At 26.4% G+C, this 24,704-nt stretch overlaps 1 protein-coding gene across 3 annotated transcripts in view; it reads right to left on the bottom strand.

The window, feature by feature from the left end:
• LOC139417410 (AMP deaminase 2-like) overlaps window positions 1–24,704 on the bottom strand; it is a 65,989-nt gene that overhangs the window by 11,852 nt on the left and 29,433 nt on the right. For all 3 annotated transcript variants that reach the window (XR_011635181.1, XM_071166685.1, XM_071166684.1), the window contains 2 exons: window positions 23,692–23,821; window positions 22,514–22,708 (listed from right to left, as the gene is read on the bottom strand). Coding sequence is in view for 2 of the 3 variants with exons in the window: in XM_071166685.1 (XP_071022786.1) it covers window positions 22,514–22,708; window positions 23,692–23,821 (325 nt within the window). In the remaining variant the exon portion in view is untranslated. The remainder of the gene's footprint in view (window positions 1–22,513; window positions 22,709–23,691; window positions 23,822–24,704) is intronic.

The following is a 24,704-nucleotide window of genomic DNA, read 5'->3' as shown; positions in this document are numbered from 1 at the left end:
GTTTATATTATATATGTATGATACCTACTACTAGTTTATATTATGTATGTATGATACCAACTACTAGTTTATATTATATATGTATGATACCTACTACTAGTTTATATTATATATGTATGATACCTACTACTAGTCTAGTTTATATTATATATGTATGATACCTACTACTAGTTTATATTATATATGTATAATACCTACTACTAGTTTATATTATATATGTATGATACCTACTACTAGTTTATATTATATATGTATGATACCTACTACTAGTTTATATTATATATGTATGATACCTACTACTAGTCTAGTTTATATTATATATGTATGATACCTACTACTAGTCTAGTTTATATTATATATGTATGATACCTACTACTAGTCTAGTTTATAGTATATATGTATGATACCTACTACTAGTTTATATTATATATGTATGATACCTACTACTAGTCTAGTTTATATTATATATGTATGATACCTACTACTAGTTTATATTATATATGTATGATACCTACTACTAGTTTATATTATATATGTACAATACCTACTACTAGTCTAGTTTATTGCATATATATATAAATATGATACCTACTACTAGTTTATATTATAAATGTATGATACCTACTACTAGTTTATATTATATATGTATGATACCTACTACTAGTTTATATTATATATGTATGATACCTACTACTAGTCTAGTTTATATTATATATGTATGATACCTACTACTAGTTTATATTATATATGTTTGATATCTACTACTAGTCTAGTTTATTGCATATATATATAAATATGATACCTACTACTAGTTTATATTATATATGTATGATACCTACTACTAGTCTAGTTTATATTATATATGTATGATACCTACTACTAGTTTATATTATATATGTATGATACCTACTACTAGTTTATATTATATATGTATGATACCTACTACTAGTCTAGTTTATATTATATATGTATGATACCTACTACTAGTCTAGTTTATATTATATATGTATGATACCTACTACTAGTTTATATTATATATGTATGATACCTACTACTAGTTTATATTATATACAGTGCCTTGCGAAAGTATTCGGCCCCCTTGAACTTTGCGACCTTTTGCCACATTTCAGGCTTCAAACATAAAGATATAAAACTGTATTTTTTTGTGAAGAATCAACAACAAGTGGGACACAATCATGAAGTGGAACAACATTTATTGGATATTTCAAACTTTTTTAACAAATCAAAAACTGAAAAGTTGGGCGTGCAAAATTATTCAGCCCCTTTACTTTCAGTGCAGCAAACTCTCTCCAGAAGTTCAGTGAGGATCTCTGAATGATCCAATGTTGACCTAAATGACTAATGATGATAAATACAATCCACCTGTGTGTAATCAAGTCTCCGTATAAATGCACCTGCACTGTGATAGTCTCAGAGGTCCGTTAAAAGCGCAGAGAGCATCATGAAGAACAAGGAACACACCAGGCAGGTCCGAGATACTGTTGTGAAGAAGTTTAAAGCCGGATTTGGATACAAAAAGATTTCCCAAGCTTTAAACATCCCAAGGAGCACTGTGCAAGCGATAATATTGAAATGGAAGGAGTATCAGACCACTGCAAATCTACCAAGACCTGGCCGTCCCTCTAAACTTTCAGCTCATACAAGGAGAAGACTGATAAGAGATGCAGCCAAGAGGCCCATGATCACTCTGGATGAACTGCAGAGATCTACAGCTGAGGTGGGAGACTCTGTCCATAGGACAACAATCAGTCGTATATTGCACAAATCTGGCCTTTATGGAAGAGTGGCAAGAAAGCCATTTCTTAAAGATATCCATAAAAAGTGTTGTTTAAAGTTTGCCACAAGCCACCTGGGAGACACACCAAACATGTGGAAGAAGGTGCTCTGGTCAGATGAAACCAAAATTGAACTTTTTGGCAACAATGCAAAACGTTATGTTTGGCGTAAAAGCAACACAGCTGAACACACCATCCCCACTGTCAAACATGGTGGTGGCAGCATCATGGTTTGGGCCTGCTTTTCTTCAGCAGGGACAGGGAAGATGGTTAAAATTGATGGGAAGATGGATGGAGCCAAATACAGGACCATTCTGGAAGAAAACCTGATGGAGTCTGCAAAAGACCTGAGACTGGGACGGATCCAAAACATAAAGCAAAATCTACAATGGAATGGTTCAAAAATAAACATATCCAGGTGTTAGAATGGCCAAGTCAAAGTCCAGACCTGAATCCAATCGAGAATCTGTGGAAAGAACTGAAAACTGCTGTTCACAAATGCTCTCCATCCAACCTCACTGAGCTCGAGCTGTTTTGCAAGGAGGAATGGGAAAAAATGTCAGTCTCTCGATGTGCAAAACTGATAGAGACATACCCCAAGCGACTTACAGCTGTAATCGCAGCAAAAGGTGGCGCTACAAAGTATTAACTTAAAGGGACTGAATAATTTTTACACTCCCAATTTTTCAGTTTTTGATTTGTTAAAAAAGTTTGAAATATCCAATAAATGTCGTTCCACTTCATGATTGTGTCCCACTTGTTGTTGATTCTTCACAAAAAAATACAGTTTTATATCTTTATGTTTGAAGCCTGAAATGTGGCAAAAGGTCGCAAATTTCAAGGGGGCCGAAAACTTTCGCAAGGCACTGTATTTATGATACCAACTACTAGTTTATATTATATATGTATAATACCTACTACTAGTTTATATTATATATGTATGATACCTACTACTAGTCTAGTTTATATTATATATGTATGATACCTACTACTAGTCTAGTTTATATTATATAGGTATGATACCTACTACTAGTTTATATTATATATATGTATGATACCTACTACTAGTTTATATTATATATGTCTGATACCTACTACTAGTTTATATTATATATGTATGATACCTACTACTAGTCTAGTCTAGTTTATATTATATATGTATGATGCCTACTACTAGTCTAGTTTATATTATATATGTATGATACCTACTACTAGTCTAGTTTATATTATATATGTTGATACCTACTACTAGTCTAGTTTATATTATATATGTTGATACCTAATACTAGTTTATATCATATATGTATGATACCTAATACTAGTCTAGTTTATATTATATATGTATGATACCTACTACTAGTCTAGTTAATATTATATATGTTGATACCTACTACTAGTTTATATTATATATGTATGATACCTACTACTAGTTTATATTATATATGTATGATACCTACTACTAGTTTATATTATATATGTATGATACCTACTACTAGTTTATATTATATATGTATGATACCTACTACTAGTTTATATTATATATGTATAATACCTACTACTAGTCAAGTTTATATTATATATGTATGATACCTACTACTAGTTTATATTATATATGTATGATACCTACTACTAGTTTATATTATATATGTATGATACCTACTACTAGTCTAGTTTATATTATATATGTATGATACCTACTACTAGTTTATAGTATATATGTATGATACCTACTACTAATCTAGTCTAGTTTATATTATATATGTATGATACCTACTACTAGTCTAGTTTATATTATATATGTTTGATACCTACTACTAGTTTATATTATATATGTATAATACCTACTACTAGTTTATATTATATATGTATGATACCTACTACTAGTTTATATTATATATGTATAATACCTACTACTAGTTTATATTATATATGTATGATACCTACTACTAGTTTAGTTTATATTATATATGTATGATACCTACTTCTAGTTTAGTTTATATTATATATGTATGATACCTACTACTAGTCTAGTTTATATATGTATGATACCTACTACTAGTCTAGTTTATATTATATGTGTATGATACCTACTACTAGTTTATATTAAATATGTATGATACCTACTACTAGTCAAGTTTATATATGTATGATACCTACTACTAGTGTAGTTTATATTATATATGTATGATCCCTACTACTAGTCTAGTTTATATTATATATGTATGATACCTACTACTAGTTTATATTATATATGTATGATACCTACTACTAATTTAGTTCATATTATATATGTATGATACCTACTACTAGTTTATATTATATATGTATGATACCTACTACTAGTCTAGTTTATATTATATATGTATGATACCTACTACTAGTTTATATTATATATGTATGATACCTACTACTAGTTTATATTATATATGTATGATACCTACTACTAGTTTATATTATATATGTATGATACCTACTACTAGTCTAGTTTATATTATATATGTATGATACCTACTACTAGTTTATATTATATATGTATGATAACTACTAGTAGTCTAGTTTATATTATATATGTATGATACCTACTACTAGTTTATATTATATATGTATGATACCTACTACTAGTTTAGTTAATATTATATATGTATGATACCTACTACTAGTTTATATTATATATGTATGATACCTACTACTAGTTTAGTTTATATTATATATGTATGATACCTACTACTAGTTTATATTATATATGTATGATACCTACTACTAGTTTATATTATAAATGTATGATACCTACTACTAGTTTATATTATATATGTATGATAACTACTACTAGTCTAGTCTAGTTTATATTATATATTCTATGATACCTACTACTAGTTTATATTATATATGTATGATACCTACTACTAGTTTATATTATATATGTATGATACCTACTACTAGTTTAGTTTATATTATATATGTATGATACCTACTACTAGTTTATATTATATATGTATGATACCTACTACTAGTTTATATTATAAATGTATGATACCTACTACTAGTTTATATTATATATGTATGATACCTACTACTAATCTAGTCTAGTTTATATTATAAATGTATGATACCTACTACTAGTTTATATTATATATGTATGATACCTACTACTAGTTTATATTATATATGTATGATACCTACTACTAGTCTAGTTTATATTATATATGTATGATACCTACTACTAGTTTATATTATATATGTTTGATATCTACTACTAGTCTAGTTTATTGCATATATATATAAATATGATACCTACTACTAGTTTATATTATATATGTATGATACCTACTACTAGTTTATATTATATATGTATGATACCTACTACTAGTCTAGTTTATATTATATATGTATGATACCTACTACTAGTTTATATTATATATGTATGATACCTACTACTAGTTTATATTATATATGTATGATACCTACTACTAGTCTAGTTTATATTATATATGTATGATACCTACTACTAGTCTAGTTTATATTATATATGTATGATACCTACTACTAGTTTATATTATATATGTATGATACCTACTACTAGTTTATATTATATATGTATGATACCTACTACTAGTTTATATTATGTATGTATGATACCAACTACTAGTTTATATTATATATGTATGATACCTACTACTAGTTTATATTATATATGTATGATACCTACTACTAGTCTAGTTTATATTATATATGTATGATACCTACTACTAGTTTATATTATATATGTATAATACCTACTACTAGTTTATATTATATATGTATGATACCTACTACTAGTTTATATTATATATGTATGATACCTACTACTAGTTTATATTATATATGTATGATACCTACTACTAGTCTAGTTTATATTATATATGTATGATACCTACTACTAGTCTAGTTTATATTATATATGTATGATACCTACTACTAGTCTAGTTTATAGTATATATGTATGATACCTACTACTAGTTTATATTATATATGTATGATACCTACTACTAGTCTAGTTTATATTATATATGTATGATACCTACTACTAGTTTATATTATATATGTATGATACCTACTACTAGTTTATATTATATATGTACAATACCTACTACTAGTCTAGTTTATTGCATATATATATAAATATGATACCTACTACTAGTTTATATTATAAATGTATGATACCTACTACTAGTTTATATTATATATGTATGATACCTACTACTAGTTTATATTATATATGTATGATACCTACTACTAGTCTAGTTTATATTATATATGTATGATACCTACTACTAGTTTATATTATATATGTTTGATATCTACTACTAGTCTAGTTTATTGCATATATATATAAATATGATACCTACTACTAGTTTATATTATATATGTATGATACCTACTACTAGTCTAGTTTATATTATATATGTATGATACCTACTACTAGTTTATATTATATATGTATGATACCTACTACTAGTTTATATTATATATGTATGATACCTACTACTAGTCTAGTTTATATTATATATGTATGATACCTACTACTAGTCTAGTTTATATTATATATGTATGATACCTACTACTAGTTTATATTATATATGTATGATACCTACTACTAGTTTATATTATATACAGTGCCTTGCGAAAGTATTCGGCCCCCTTGAACTTTGCGACCTTTTGCCACATTTCAGGCTTCAAACATAAAGATATAAAACTGTATTTTTTTGTGAAGAATCAACAACAAGTGGGACACAATCATGAAGTGGAACAACATTTATTGGATATTTCAAACTTTTTTAACAAATCAAAAACTGAAAAGTTGGGCGTGCAAAATTATTCAGCCCCTTTACTTTCAGTGCAGCAAACTCTCTCCAGAAGTTCAGTGAGGATCTCTGAATGATCCAATGTTGACCTAAATGACTAATGATGATAAATACAATCCACCTGTGTGTAATCAAGTCTCCGTATAAATGCACCTGCACTGTGATAGTCTCAGAGGTCCGTTAAAAGCGCAGAGAGCATCATGAAGAACAAGGAACACACCAGGCAGGTCCGAGATACTGTTGTGAAGAAGTTTAAAGCCGGATTTGGATACAAAAAGATTTCCCAAGCTTTAAACATCCCAAGGAGCACTGTGCAAGCGATAATATTGAAATGGAAGGAGTATCAGACCACTGCAAATCTACCAAGACCTGGCCGTCCCTCTAAACTTTCAGCTCATACAAGGAGAAGACTGATAAGAGATGCAGCCAAGAGGCCCATGATCACTCTGGATGAACTGCAGAGATCTACAGCTGAGGTGGGAGACTCTGTCCATAGGACAACAATCAGTCGTATATTGCACAAATCTGGCCTTTATGGAAGAGTGGCAAGAAAGCCATTTCTTAAAGATATCCATAAAAAGTGTTGTTTAAAGTTTGCCACAAGCCACCTGGGAGACACACCAAACATGTGGAAGAAGGTGCTCTGGTCAGATGAAACCAAAATTGAACTTTTTGGCAACAATGCAAAACGTTATGTTTGGCGTAAAAGCAACACAGCTGAACACACCATCCCCACTGTCAAACATGGTGGTGGCAGCATCATGGTTTGGGCCTGCTTTTCTTCAGCAGGGACAGGGAAGATGGTTAAAATTGATGGGAAGATGGATGGAGCCAAATACAGGACCATTCTGGAAGAAAACCTGATGGAGTCTGCAAAAGACCTGAGACTGGGACGGATCCAAAACATAAAGCAAAATCTACAATGGAATGGTTCAAAAATAAACATATCCAGGTGTTAGAATGGCCAAGTCAAAGTCCAGACCTGAATCCAATCGAGAATCTGTGGAAAGAACTGAAAACTGCTGTTCACAAATGCTCTCCATCCAACCTCACTGAGCTCGAGCTGTTTTGCAAGGAGGAATGGGAAAAAATGTCAGTCTCTCGATGTGCAAAACTGATAGAGACATACCCCAAGCGACTTACAGCTGTAATCGCAGCAAAAGGTGGCGCTACAAAGTATTAACTTAAAGGGACTGAATAATTTTTACACTCCCAATTTTTCAGTTTTTGATTTGTTAAAAAAGTTTGAAATATCCAATAAATGTCGTTCCACTTCATGATTGTGTCCCACTTGTTGTTGATTCTTCACAAAAAAATACAGTTTTATATCTTTATGTTTGAAGCCTGAAATGTGGCAAAAGGTCGCAAATTTCAAGGGGGCCGAAAACTTTCGCAAGGCACTGTATTTATGATACCAACTACTAGTTTATATTATATATGTATAATACCTACTACTAGTTTATATTATATATGTATGATACCTACTACTAGTCTAGTTTATATTATATATGTATGATACCTACTACTAGTCTAGTTTATATTATATAGGTATGATACCTACTACTAGTTTATATTATATATATGTATGATACCTACTACTAGTTTATATTATATATGTCTGATACCTACTACTAGTTTATATTATATATGTATGATACCTACTACTAGTCTAGTCTAGTTTATATTATATATGTATGATGCCTACTACTAGTCTAGTTTATATTATATATGTATGATACCTACTACTAGTCTAGTTTATATTATATATGTTGATACCTACTACTAGTCTAGTTTATATTATATATGTTGATACCTAATACTAGTTTATATCATATATGTATGATACCTAATACTAGTCTAGTTTATATTATATATGTATGATACCTACTACTAGTCTAGTTAATATTATATATGTTGATACCTACTACTAGTTTATATTATATATGTATGATACCTACTACTAGTTTATATTATATATGTATGATACCTACTACTAGTTTATATTATATATGTATGATACCTACTACTAGTTTATATTATATATGTATGATACCTACTACTAGTTTATATTATATATGTATAATACCTACTACTAGTCAAGTTTATATTATATATGTATGATACCTACTACTAGTTTATATTATATATGTATGATACCTACTACTAGTTTATATTATATATGTATGATACCTACTACTAGTCTAGTTTATATTATATATGTATGATACCTACTACTAGTTTATAGTATATATGTATGATACCTACTACTAATCTAGTCTAGTTTATATTATATATGTATGATACCTACTACTAGTCTAGTTTATATTATATATGTTTGATACCTACTACTAGTTTATATTATATATGTATAATACCTACTACTAGTTTATATTATATATGTATGATACCTACTACTAGTTTATATTATATATGTATAATACCTACTACTAGTTTATATTATATATGTATGATACCTACTACTAGTTTAGTTTATATTATATATGTATGATACCTACTTCTAGTTTAGTTTATATTATATATGTATGATACCTACTACTAGTCTAGTTTATATATGTATGATACCTACTACTAGTCTAGTTTATATTATATGTGTATGATACCTACTACTAGTTTATATTAAATATGTATGATACCTACTACTAGTCAAGTTTATATATGTATGATACCTACTACTAGTGTAGTTTATATTATATATGTATGATCCCTACTACTAGTCTAGTTTATATTATATATGTATGATACCTACTACTAGTTTATATTATATATGTATGATACCTACTACTAATTTAGTTCATATTATATATGTATGATACCTACTACTAGTTTATATTATATATGTATGATACCTACTACTAGTCTAGTTTATATTATATATGTATGATACCTACTACTAGTATAGTTTATATTATATATGTATGACACCTACTACTAGTCTAGTCTAGTTTATATTATATATGTATGATACCTACTACTAGTCTAGTTTATATTATATATGTATGATACCTAATACTAGTCTAGTTTATATTATATATGTTGATACCTACTACTAGTCTAGTTTATATTATATATGTTGATACCTACTACTAGTTTATATTATATATGTATGATACCTACTACTAGTTTATATTATATATGTATGATACCTACTACTAGTCTAGTTTATATTATATATGTATGATACCTACTACTAGTTTATATTATATATGTATGATACCTACTACTAGTTTATATTATATATGTATGATACCTACTACTAGTTTATATTATATATGTATGATACCTACTACTAGTCTAGTTTATATTATATATGTATGATACCTACTACTAGTTTATATTATATATGTATGATAACTACTAGTAGTCTAGTTTATATTATATATGTATGATACCTACTACTAGTTTATATTATATATGTATGATACCTACTACTAGTTTAGTTAATATTATATATGTATGATACCTACTACTAGTTTATATTATATATGTATGATACCTACTACTAGTTTAGTTTATATTATATATGTATGATACCTACTACTAGTTTATATTATATATGTATGATACCTACTACTAGTTTATATTATAAATGTATGATACCTACTACTAGTTTATATTATATATGTATGATAACTACTACTAGTCTAGTCTAGTTTATATTATATATTCTATGATACCTACTACTAGTTTATATTATATATGTATGATACCTACTACTAGTTTATATTATATATGTATGATACCTACTACTAGTTTAGTTTATATTATATATGTATGATACCTACTACTAGTTTATATTATATATGTATGATACCTACTACTAGTTTATATTATAAATGTATGATACCTACTACTAGTTTATATTATATATGTATGATACCTACTACTAATCTAGTCTAGTTTATATTATATATGTATGATACCTACTACTAGTTTATATTATATATGTATGATACCTACTACTAGTTTATATTACATACGTATGATACCTACTACTAGTCTAGTTTATATTGATACCTACTACTAGTTTATATTATATATGTATGATACCTACTACAGGTTTATATTATATATGTATGATACCTACTACTAGTCTAGTTTATGTTATATATGTATGATACCTACTACTAGTTTATATTATATTTGTATGATACCTACTACTAGTTTATATTATATATGTTTGATACCTACTACCTGTCTAGTTTATAGTATATATGTATGATACCTACTACTAGTTTATAGTATATATGTATGATACCTACTACTAGTCTAGTTTATATTATATGTGTATGATACCTACTACTAGTTTATATTAAATATGTATGATACCTACTACTAGTTTATATTATATATGTATATGATACCTACTACTAGTTTATATTATATATGTATGATACCTACTACTAGTTTATATTATATATGTATGATACCTACTACTAGTTTATATTATATATGTATGATACCTACTACTAGTTTATATTATATATGTATGATACCTACTACTAGTCTAGTTTATATTATATATGTATGATACCTACTACTAGTTTATATTATATATGTATGATACCTACTACTAGTTTATATTATATATGTATGATACCTACTACTAGTTTATATTATATATGTATGATACCTACTACTAGTTTATATTATATATGTATGATACCTACTACTAGTTTATATTATATATGTATGATACCTACTACTAGTCTAGTTTATATTATATATGTATGATACCTACTACTAGTTTATATTATATATGTATGATACCTACTACTAGTTTATATTATATATGTATGATACCTACTACTAGTTTATATTATATATGTATGATACCTACTACTAGTTTATATTATATATGTATGATACCTACTACTAGTTTATATTATATATGTATATGATACCTACTACTAGTTTATATTATATATGTATGATACCTACTACTAGTTTATATTATATATGTATGATACCTACTACTAGTTTATATTATATATGTATGATACCTACTACTAGTCTAGTTTATATTATATATGTATGATACCTACTACTAGTTTATATTATATATGTATGATACCTACTACTAGTTTATATTATATATGTATGATACCTACTACTAGTTTATATTATATATGTATGATACCTACTACTAGTTTATATTATATATGTATGATACCTACTACTAGTTTATATTATATATGTATGATACCTACTACTAGTTTATATTATATATGTATGATACCTACTACTAGTTTATATTATATATGTATGATACCTACTACTAGTTTATATTATATATGTATGATACCTACTACTAGTCTATATTATATATGTATGATACCTACTACTAGTTTATATTATATATGTATGATACCTACTACTAGTCTATATTATATATGTATGATACCTAATACTAGTCTAGTTTATATTATATATGTATGATACCTACTACTAGTTTATATTATATATGTATGATACCTACTACTAGTTTATATTATATATGTATGATACCTACTACTAGTTTATATTATATATGTATGATACCTACTACTAGTTTATATTATATATGTATGATACCTACTACTAGTCTAGTTTATATTATATATGTATGATACCTACTACTAGTTTATATTATATATGTATGATACCTACTACTAGTTTATATTATATATGTATGATACCTACTACTAGTTTATATTATATATGTATGATACCTACTACTAGTTTATATTATATATGTATAATACCTACTACTAGTCTAGTTTATATTATATATGTATGATACCTACTACTAGTTTATTTTATATATGTATGATACCTACTACTAGTTTATATTATATATGTATGATACCTACTACTAGTTTATATTATATATGTATGATACCTACTACTAGTTTATATTATATATGTATAATACCTACTACTAGTCTAGTTTATATTATATATGTATGATACCTACTACTAGTCTAGTTTATATTATATATGTATGATACCTACTACTAGTTTATATTATATATGTATGATACCTACTACTAGTTTATATTATATATGTATGATACCTACTACTAGTTTATATTATATATGTATGATACCTACTACTAGTTTATATTATATATGTATGATATCTACTACTAGTTTATATTATATATGTATGATACCTACTACTAGTTTATATTATATATGTATGATACCTACTACTAGTTTATATTATATATGTATGATACCTACTACTAGTTTATATTATATATGTATGATACCTACTACTAGTTTATATTATATATGTATGATACCTACTACTAGTTTATATTATATATGTATGATACCTACTACTAGTTTATATTATATATGTATGATACCTACTACTAGTTTATATTATATATGTATGATACCTACTACTAGTTTATATTATATATGAATGATACCTACTACTAGTTTATATTATATATGTATGATACCTACTACTAGTTTATATTATATATGTATGATACCTACTACTAGTTTCTATTATATATGTATGATACCTACTACTAGTCTTGTTTATATTATATATGTATGATACCTACTACTAGTTTATAGTATATATGTATGATACCTACTACTAGTTTATATTATATATGTATGATACCTAATACTAGTTTATATTATATATGTATGATACCTACTACTAGTTTATATTATATATGTATGATACCTACTACTGGTCTAGTTTATATTATATATGTATGATACCTACTACTAGTTTATAGTATATATGTATAATACCTACTACTAGTTTATATTATATATGTATGATACCTACTACTAGTCTAGTTTATATTATATATGTATGATACCTACTACTAGTTTATAGTATATATGTATGATACCTACTACTAGTTTATATAATATATGTATGATACCTACTACTAGTCTATATTATATATGTATGATACCTTCTACTAGTTTATATTATATATGTATGATACCTACTACTAGTCTTGTTTATATTATATATGTATGATACCTACTACTAGTTTATAGTATATATGTATGATACCTACTACTAGTTTATATTATATATGTATGATACCTACTACTAGTTTATATTATATATGTATGATACCTACTACTAGTCTTGTTTATATTATATATGTATGATACCTACTACTAGTTTATAGTATATATGTATGATACCTACTACTAGTTTATATTATATATGTATGATACCTACTACTAGTTTATATTATATATATATGATACCTACTACTAGTTTATATTATATATGTATGATACCTACTACTGGTCTAGTTTATATTATATATGTATGATACCTACTACTAGTTTATAGTATATATGTATAATACCTACTACTAGTTTATATTATATATGTATGATACCTACTACTAGTCTAGTTTATAGTATATATGTATGATACCTACTACTAGTTTATATTATATATGTATGATACCTACTACTAGTCTATATTATATATGTATGATACCTACTACTAGTTTATATTATATATGTATGATACCTACTACTAGTTTATATTATATATGTATGATACCTACTACTAGTCTAGTTTATATGATATATGTATGATACCTACTACTAGTTTATATTATATATGTATGATACCTACTACTAGTTTATATTATATATGTATGATACCTACTACTAGTTTATATTATATATGTATGATACCTACTACTAGTTTATATTATATATGTATGATACCTACTACTAGTTTATATTATATATGTATGATACCTACTACTAGTTTATATTATATATGTATAATACCTACTACTAGTCTAGTTTATATTATATATGTATGATACCTACTACTAGTTTATATTATGTATGTATAATACCTACTACTAGTCTAGTTTATATTATATATGTATAATACCTACTACTAGTTTATATTATATATGTATGATACCTACTACTAGTTTATATTATATATGTATGATACCTACTACTAGTTTATATTATATATGTATAATACCTACTACTAGTCTAGTTTATATTATATATGTATGATACCTACTACTAGTTTATATTATATATGTATGATACCTACTACTAGTTTATATTATATATGTATGATACCTACTACTAGTTTATATTATATATGTATGATACCTACTACTAGTTTATATTATATATGTATGATACCTACTACTAGTTTATATTATATATGTATAATACCTACTACTAGTCTAGTTTATATTATATATGTATGATACCTACTACTAGTTTATATGATATATGTATGATACCTACTACTAGTTTATATTATATATGTATAATACCTACTACTAGTCTAGTTTATATTATATATGTATGATACCTACTACTAGTTTATATTATATATGTATGATACCTACTACTAGTTTATATTATATATGTATGATACCTACTACTAGTTTATATTATATATGTATGATACCTACTACTAGTTTATATTATATTTGTATGATACCTACTACTAGTTTATATTATATATGTATGATACCTACTACTAGTCTAGTTTATATTATATATGTATGATACCTACTACTAGTTTATATTATATATGTATGATACCTACTACTAGTCTAGTTTATATTATATATGTATGATACCTACTACTAGTTTATATTATATATGTATGATACCTATTACTAGTTTCTATTATATATGTATGATACCTACTACTAGTTTATATTATATATGTATGATACCTACTACTAGTTTATATTATATATGTATGATACCTACTACTAGTTTATATTATATATGTATGATACCTACTACTAGTTTATATTATATATGTATGATACCTACTACTAGTCTAGTTTATATTATATATGTATGATACCTACTACTAGTCTAGTTTATATTATATATGTATGATACCTACTACTAGTTTATATTATATATGTATGATACCTACTACTAGTTTATATTATATATGTATGATACCTACTACTAGTTTATATTATATATGTATGATACCTACTACTAGTTTATAGTATATATGTATGATACCTACTACTAGTTTATATTATATATGTTTGATACCTACTACTAGTTTATATTATATATGTATGATACCTACTACTAGTCTAGTATATATTATATATGTATGATACCTACTACTAGTTTATATTATATATGTATGATACCTACTACTAGTCTAGTTTATATTATATATGTATGATACCTACTACTAGTTTATATTATATATGTATGATACCTACTACTAGTTTATATTATATATGTATGATACCTACTACTAGTTTATATTATATATGTATGATACCTACTACTAGTTTATATTATATATGTTTGATACCTACTACTAGTTTATATTATATATGTATGATACCTACTACTAGTCTAGTTTATATTATATATGTTTGATACCTACTACTAGTTTATATTATATATGTATGATACCTACTACTAGTTTATATTATATATGTATGATACCTACTACTAGTCTATATTATATATGTATGATACCTACTACTAGTTTATATTATATATGTATGATACCTACTACTAGTTTATATTATATATGTATGATACCTACTACTAGTTTATATTATATCTGTATGATACCTACTACTAGTCTAGTTAATATTATATATGTATGATACCTACTACTAGTTTATATTATATATGTATGATACCTACTACTAGTTTATATTATGTATGTATGATACCAACTACTAGTTTATATTATATATGTATGATACCTACTACTAGTTTATATTATATATGTATGATACCTACTACTAGTCTAGTTTATATTATATATGTATGATACCTACTACTAGTTTATATTATATTTGTATGATACCAACTACTAGTTTATATTATATATGTATGATACCTACTACTAGTTTATATTATATATGTATGATACCTACTACTAGTTTATATTATATATGTATGATACCTACTACTAGTTTATATTATATATGTATATGATACCTACTACTAGTTTATATTATATATGTATATGATACCTACTACTAGTTTATATTATATATGTATATGATACCTACTACTAGTTTATATTATATATGTATGATACCTACTACTAGTTTATATTATATATGTATGATACCTACTACTAGTTTATATTATATATGTATGATACCAACTACTAGTTTATATTATATATGTATGATACCTACTACTAGTTTATATTATATATGTATGATACCTACTACTAGTCTAGTTTATATTATATATGTATGATACCTACTACTAGTTTATATTATATTTGTATGATACCAACTACTAGTTTATATTATATATGTATGATACCTACTACTAGTATATATTATATATGTATGATACCTACTACTAGTTTATATTATATATGTATGATACCTACTACTAGTTTATATTATATATGTATGATACCTACTACTAGTTTATATTATATATGTTGATACCTACTACTAGTTTATATTATATATGTATGATACCTACTACTAGTTTATATTATATATGTATAATACCTACTACTAGTTTATATTATATATGTATGATACCTACTACTAGTTTATATTATATATGTATGATACCTACTACTAGTCTAGTTTATATTATAAATGTATGATACCTACTACTAGTCTAGTTTATATTATATATGTATGATACCTACTACTAGTTTATATTATATATGTATGATACCTACTACTAGTTTATATTATATATGTATGATACCTACTACTAGTTTATATTATATATGTATGATACCTACTACTAGTTTATATTATATATGTATGATACCTACTACTAGTCTAGTTTATATTATATATGTATGATACCTACTACTAGTCTAGTTTATATTATATATGTATGATACCTACTACTAGTCTAGTATATATTATATATGTATGATACCTACTACTAGTTTATATTATATATGTATGATACCTACTACTAGTTTATATTATATATGTATGATACCTACTACTAGTTTATATTATATATGTATGATACCTACTACTAGTTTATATTTTATATGTATGATACCTACTACTAGTCTAGTTTATATTATATATGTATGATACCTACTACTAGTTTATATTATATATGTATGATACCTACTACTAGTTTATATTATATATGTATGATACCTACTACTAGTTTATATTATATATGTATGATACCTACTACTAGTTTATATTATATATGTATGATACCTACTACTAGTCTAGTATATATTATATATGTATGATACCTACTACTAGTATATATTATATATGTATGATACCTACTACTAGTTTATATTATATATGTATGATACCTACTACTAGTCTAGTTTATATTACATATGTATGATACCTACTACTAGTTTATATTATATATGTATGATACCTACTACTAGTCTAGTTTATATTATATATGTATGATACCTACTACTAGTTTATATTATATATGTATGATACCTACTACTAGTCTAGTTTATATTATATATGTATGATACCTACTACTAGTTTATATTATATATGTATGATACCTACTACTAGTCTAGTTTATATTATCTATGTATGATACCTACTACTAGTTTATATTATATATGTATGATACCTACTACTAGTTTATATTATATATGTATGATACCTACTACTAGTTTATATTATATATGTATGATACCTACTACTAGTCTAGTTTATATATGTATGATACCTACTACTAGTCTAGTTTATATTATATATGTATGATACCTACTACTAGTCTAGTTTATATTATATATGTATGATACCTACTACTAGTTTATATTATATATGTATGATACCTACTACTAGTATATATTATATATGTATGATACCTACTACTAGTTTATATTATATATGTATGATACCTACTACTAGTTTATATTATATATGTATGATACCTACTACTAGTCTAGTTTATATTATATATGTATGATACCTACTACTAGTTTATATTATATATGTATGATACCTACTACTAGTCTAGTTTATATTATATGTGTATGATACCTACTACTAGTATATATTATATATGTATGATACCTACTACTAGTTTATATTATATATGTATGATACCTACTACTAGTCTAGTTTATATTATATATGTATGATACCTACTACTAGTTTATATTATATATGTATAATACCTACTACTAGTCTAGTTTATATTATATATGTATGATACCTACTACTAGTTTATATTATATATGTATGATACCTACTACTAGTCTAGTTTATATTATATATGTATGATACCTACTACTAGTTTATATTATATATGTATGATACCTACTACTAGTCTAGTATATATTATATATGTATGATACCTACTTCTAGTATATATTATATATGTATGATACCTACTACTAGTATATATTATATATGTATGATACCTACTACTAGTATATATTATATATGTATGATACCTACTACTAGTTTATATTATATATGTATGATACCTACTACTAGTTTATATTATATATGTATGATACCTACTACTAGTTTATATTATATATGTATGATACCTACTACTAGTCTAGTTTATATTATATATGTATGATACCTACTACTAGTTTATATTATATATGTATGATACCTACTACTAGTTTATATTATATATGTATGATACCAACTACTAGTTTATATTATATATGTATGATACCTACTACTAGTTTATATTATATATGTATGATACCTACTACTAGTTTATATTATATATGTATGATACCTACTACTAGTTTATATTATATATGTATGATACCTACTACTAGTTTATATTATATATGTATGATACCTACTACTAGTCTAGTTTATATTATATATGTATGATACCTACTACTAGTTTATATTATATATGTATGATACCTACTACTAGTCTAGTTTATATTATATATGTATGATACCTACTACTAGTTTATATTATATATGTATGATACCTACTACTAGTTTATATTATATATGTATGATACCTACTACTAGTCTAGTTTATATTATATATGTATGATACCTACTACTAGTTTATATTATATATGTATGATACCTACTACTAGTTTATATTATATATGTATGATACCTACTACTAGTATATATTATATATGTATGATACCTACTACTAGTATATATTATATATGTATGATACCTACTACTAGTTTATATTATATATGTATGATACCTACTACTAGTTTATATTATATATGTATGATACCTACTACTAGTCTAGTTTATATTATATATGTATGATACCTACTACTAGTTTATATTATATATGTATGATACCTACTACTAGTCTAGTATATTATATATGTATGATACCTACTACTAGTTTATATTATATATGTATGATACCTACTACTAGTTTATATTATATATGTACCTACTACTAGTTTATATTATATATGTATGATACCTACTACTAGTTTTTATATTATATATGTATGATACCTACTACTAGTTTATATTATATATGTATGATACCTACTACTAGTTACTACTAGTTTATATTATATATGTATGATACCTACTACTAGTTTATATTATATATGTATGATACCTACTACTAGTTTATATTATATATGTATGATACCTACTACTAGTATATATTATATATGTATGATACCTACTACTAGTATTATATTATATATGTATCATACTTATATTATATATGTATGATACCTACTACTAGTTAGTATATTATATATGTATGATACCTACTACTAGTCTAGTATATTATATATGTATGATACCTACTACTAGTTTATATTATATATGTATGATACCTACTACTAGTCTAGTTTATATTATATGTGTATGATACCTACTACTAGTATATATTATATATGTATGATACCTACTACTAGTTTATATTATATATGTATAATACCTACTACTAGTTTATATGATATATGTATGATACCTACTACTAGTCTAGTTTATATTATATATGTATGATACCTACTACTAGTTTATATTATATATGTATAATACCTACTACTAGTCTAGTTTATATTATATATGTATGATACCTACTACTAGTTTATATTATATATGTATGATACCTACTACTAGTCTAGTTTATATTATATATGTATGATACCTACTACTAGTTTATATTATATATGTATGATACCTACTACTAGTCTAGTTTATATTATATATGTATGATACCTACTACTAGTCTAGTTTATATTATATATGTATGATACTAGTTTATATTATATATGTATGATACCTACTACTAGTTTATATTATATGTGTATGATACCTACTACTAGTATATATTATATATGTATGATACCTACTACTAGTTTATATTATATATGTATGATACTAGTCTAGTTTATATTATATATGTATGATACCTACTACTAGTTTATATTATATGTGTATGATACCTACTACTAGTATATATTATATATGTATGATACCTACTACTAGTTTATATTATATATGTATGATACCTACTACTAGTTTATATTATATATGTATGATACCTACTACTAGTCTAGTTTATATTATATATGTATGATACCTACTACTAGTATATATTATATATGTATGATACCTACTACTAGTCTAGTTTATATTATATATGTATGATACCTACTACTAGTTTATATTATATATGTATGATACCTACTACTAGTCTAGTTTATATTATATATGTATGATCCCTACTACTAGTCTAGTTTATATTATATATGTATGATACCTACTACTAGTTTATATTATATATGTATGATACCTACTACTAGTTTATATTATATATGTATGATACCTACTACTAGTTTATATTATATATGTATGATACCTACTACTAGTTTATATTATATATGTATGATACCTACTACTAGTTTATATTATATATGTATGATACCTACTACTAGTTTATATTATATATGTATGATACCTACTACTAGTTTATATTATATATGTATGATACCTACTACTAGTCTAGTTTATATTATATATGTATGATACCTACTACTAGTATATATTATATATGTATGATACCTACTACTAGTCTAGTTTATATTATATATGTATGATACCTACTACTAGTTTATATTATATATGTATGATACCTACTACTAGTCTAGTTTATATTATATATGTATGATCCCTACTACTAGTCTAGTTTATATTATATATGTATGATACCTACTACTAGTTTATATTATATATGTATGATACCTACTACTAGTTTATATTATATATGTATGATACCTACTACTAGTTTATATTATATATGTATGATACCTACTACTAGTTTATATTATATATGTATGATACCTACTACTAGTTTATATTATATATGTATGATACCTACTACTAGTCTAATTACTTTAGATAGAAACATAATGAGGGAGGTTGGTTGCGACAGTCTAGCAATCCAAATGTTGTGTGTTCGAGTTTTGTGCAGGACAACTGTAGCATTTTAGCTAACCCTTCCCCTAACCCTTATTTTAAACTTAATCCAAGTCACCTAACCAGCTACATAAATTTGTCGTTTTAGTTCTCCTAACCTTTCAAGTAAATGATCCTAACCTTTGTTGTTAGTTCCCCTAACAGTCAACGTAAATTTCCCGTAGTTCTCCTTTGTTGCTATAGTGCAACAAGCAACCTGGTCTCAGAGAAAGACGTATAGTACTGTACATCCTCCAAGATGTATGATAAGTCATTTCATCCATCTTGTATGCAATTGTACGACCGGGTACGAATATACATCCTGTAATTGGTGACACTGTACAACCACAATTCCATTCATAATGCAACCTAATGTAACATTGTATATCATACTAAATGAAGTCCACCGATTTACGTACATAATAATACGAATTACCCGGAGACCATGTTGCCCTCACCCACCACCACTTACAGCATGCATATCCAGTGTGTCCACACTCAGGTCGAAGGCTGTGAGGTTCATGGTTTCGAACACCTCCATGAGCGTCTGTCCCTTGCCTCTCTCCACATGCACAATCTCCCCTGGATACTTCTTCATGGCCCTCTTGATAAACCTCAGCAGGTGTTTCTGGTTCATACAGGATGCGGCGTGGATATGGGTATCCACCTGGGTTTACAAGGAATCACAGACATAGAAGATGGATTAGGGCACTTTATCAAGATGCAACCAGAGGATGGGCGTGGTTACATTCAAGGTATCTTCCTTCCTGCTCTGAGGAGAGTGGTTACATTCAAGGTATCTTCCTTCCTGATCTGAGTAGAGTGGTTACATTCAAGGTATCTTCCTTCCTGCTCTGATGAGAGTGGTTCCATTCAAGGTTTCTTCTTTCCTGCTCTGAGGAGAGTGGTTCCATTCAAGGTTTCTTCCTTCCTGCTCTGATGAGAGTGGTTCCATTCAAGGTTTCTTCCTTCCTGCTCTGAGGAGAGTGGTTCCATTCAAGGTTTCTTCCTTCCTGCTCTGAGGAGAGTGGTTCCATTCAAGGTTTCTTCTTTCCTGCTCTGAGGAGAGTGGTTCCATTCAAGGTTTCTTCCTTCCTGCTCTGAGGAGAGTGGTTCCATTCAAGGTTTCTTCTTTCCTGCTCTGAGGAGAGTGGTTCCATTCAAGGTTTCTTCCTTCCTGCTCTGATTTATATTCCCCAGGAGCATATAGTACCATCAGAAGTAGACCTAACTTCAGAGAATAAACTAACCTCTGCAATAAGGCTAAATGAATCTGGTCTTCAGCTGGTGATAGCAATTGAGCATGGGGATGAGGTTAAACCACATTAGACACAGTCAGTGATTGATATGATATGATATGATATGCTCACCTTGCATATGTTGCAGACATTCCAGTGTTTCAGGGTTAGGATTAGGTTTAGAGTTAAGAGGGACCTTGCATACACTGGAGAAGTCTCTTTGATAAACTTACGTTGCAGACTTCTTGGAGTTACAGGTTTAGGGTTAGACTTAGTGTTAAGTTTAGGGTTAGACTTAGGGTTACGTTTAAGGTTAGACTTAGGGTTAAGTTTAGGGTTAGACTTAGGGTTAAGTTTAGGGTTAGACTTAGGGTTAAGTTTAGGGTTAAGTTTAGGGTTACGTGGGACTTACCTTGCGTATGTTGTAGAAGTCTCTATGAGGGACTTTCTTCTGAGCTGCCAGCTCCTTCATCTCATTCAGCAGGATGTGCATCTGGAACTTAGAACTCAGGTACTGTAACCGACGGTAACAGAACGACTTCCTGTGGTAGTGAATAAGCACATTGTGTCAAATAAAATCATACGTTATGCCTATAGGTCCATAAAAAACATCTCTATACACTTTACAGTGAAACAATACATGACCAATACTTTACAGTGAAACAATACATTAACAACACTTTACAGTGGAACAATACATGATGAATACTTTACAGTGGAACAATACATGATGAATACTTTACAGTGGAACAATACATGACCAATACTTTACAGTGAAACAATACATTAACAACACTTTACAGTGGAACAATACATGATGAATACTTTTACAGTGAAACAATACATGATGAACACTTTACAGTGGAACAATACATGACCAATACTTTACAGTGGAACAATACATGATGAATACTTTTACAGTGAAACAATACATGATGAATACTTTACAGTGGAACAATACATGACCAATACTTTACAGTGGAACAATACATGATGAATACTTTTACAGTGAAACAATACATGATGAACACTTTACAGTGGAACAATACATGACCAATACTTTACAGTGGAACAATACATGACCAATACTTTACAGTGGAACAATACATGATGAATACTTTTACAGTGAAACAATACATGATGAACACTTTACAGTGAAACAATACATTACCAACACTTTACAGTGAAACAATACATTAACAACACTTTACAGTGAAACAATACATGATAAACACTTTACAGTGAAACAATACATTAACAACACTTTACAGTGAAACAATACATGATGAATACTTTACAGTGACACAACACATTACCAAATACTTTACAGTGAAACAATACATTAACAACACTTTACAGTGAAACAATACATGATGAATACTTTACAGTGACACAACACATTACCAAATACTTTACAGTGAAACA

Source organism: Oncorhynchus clarkii, chromosome 9 (genome assembly GCF_045791955.1).
Source record: "Oncorhynchus clarkii lewisi isolate Uvic-CL-2024 chromosome 9, UVic_Ocla_1.0, whole genome shotgun sequence".
NCBI lineage: Eukaryota > Metazoa > Chordata > Actinopteri > Salmoniformes > Salmonidae > Oncorhynchus > Oncorhynchus clarkii.
This window is presented reverse-complemented; position numbering and strand designations above follow the sequence as displayed.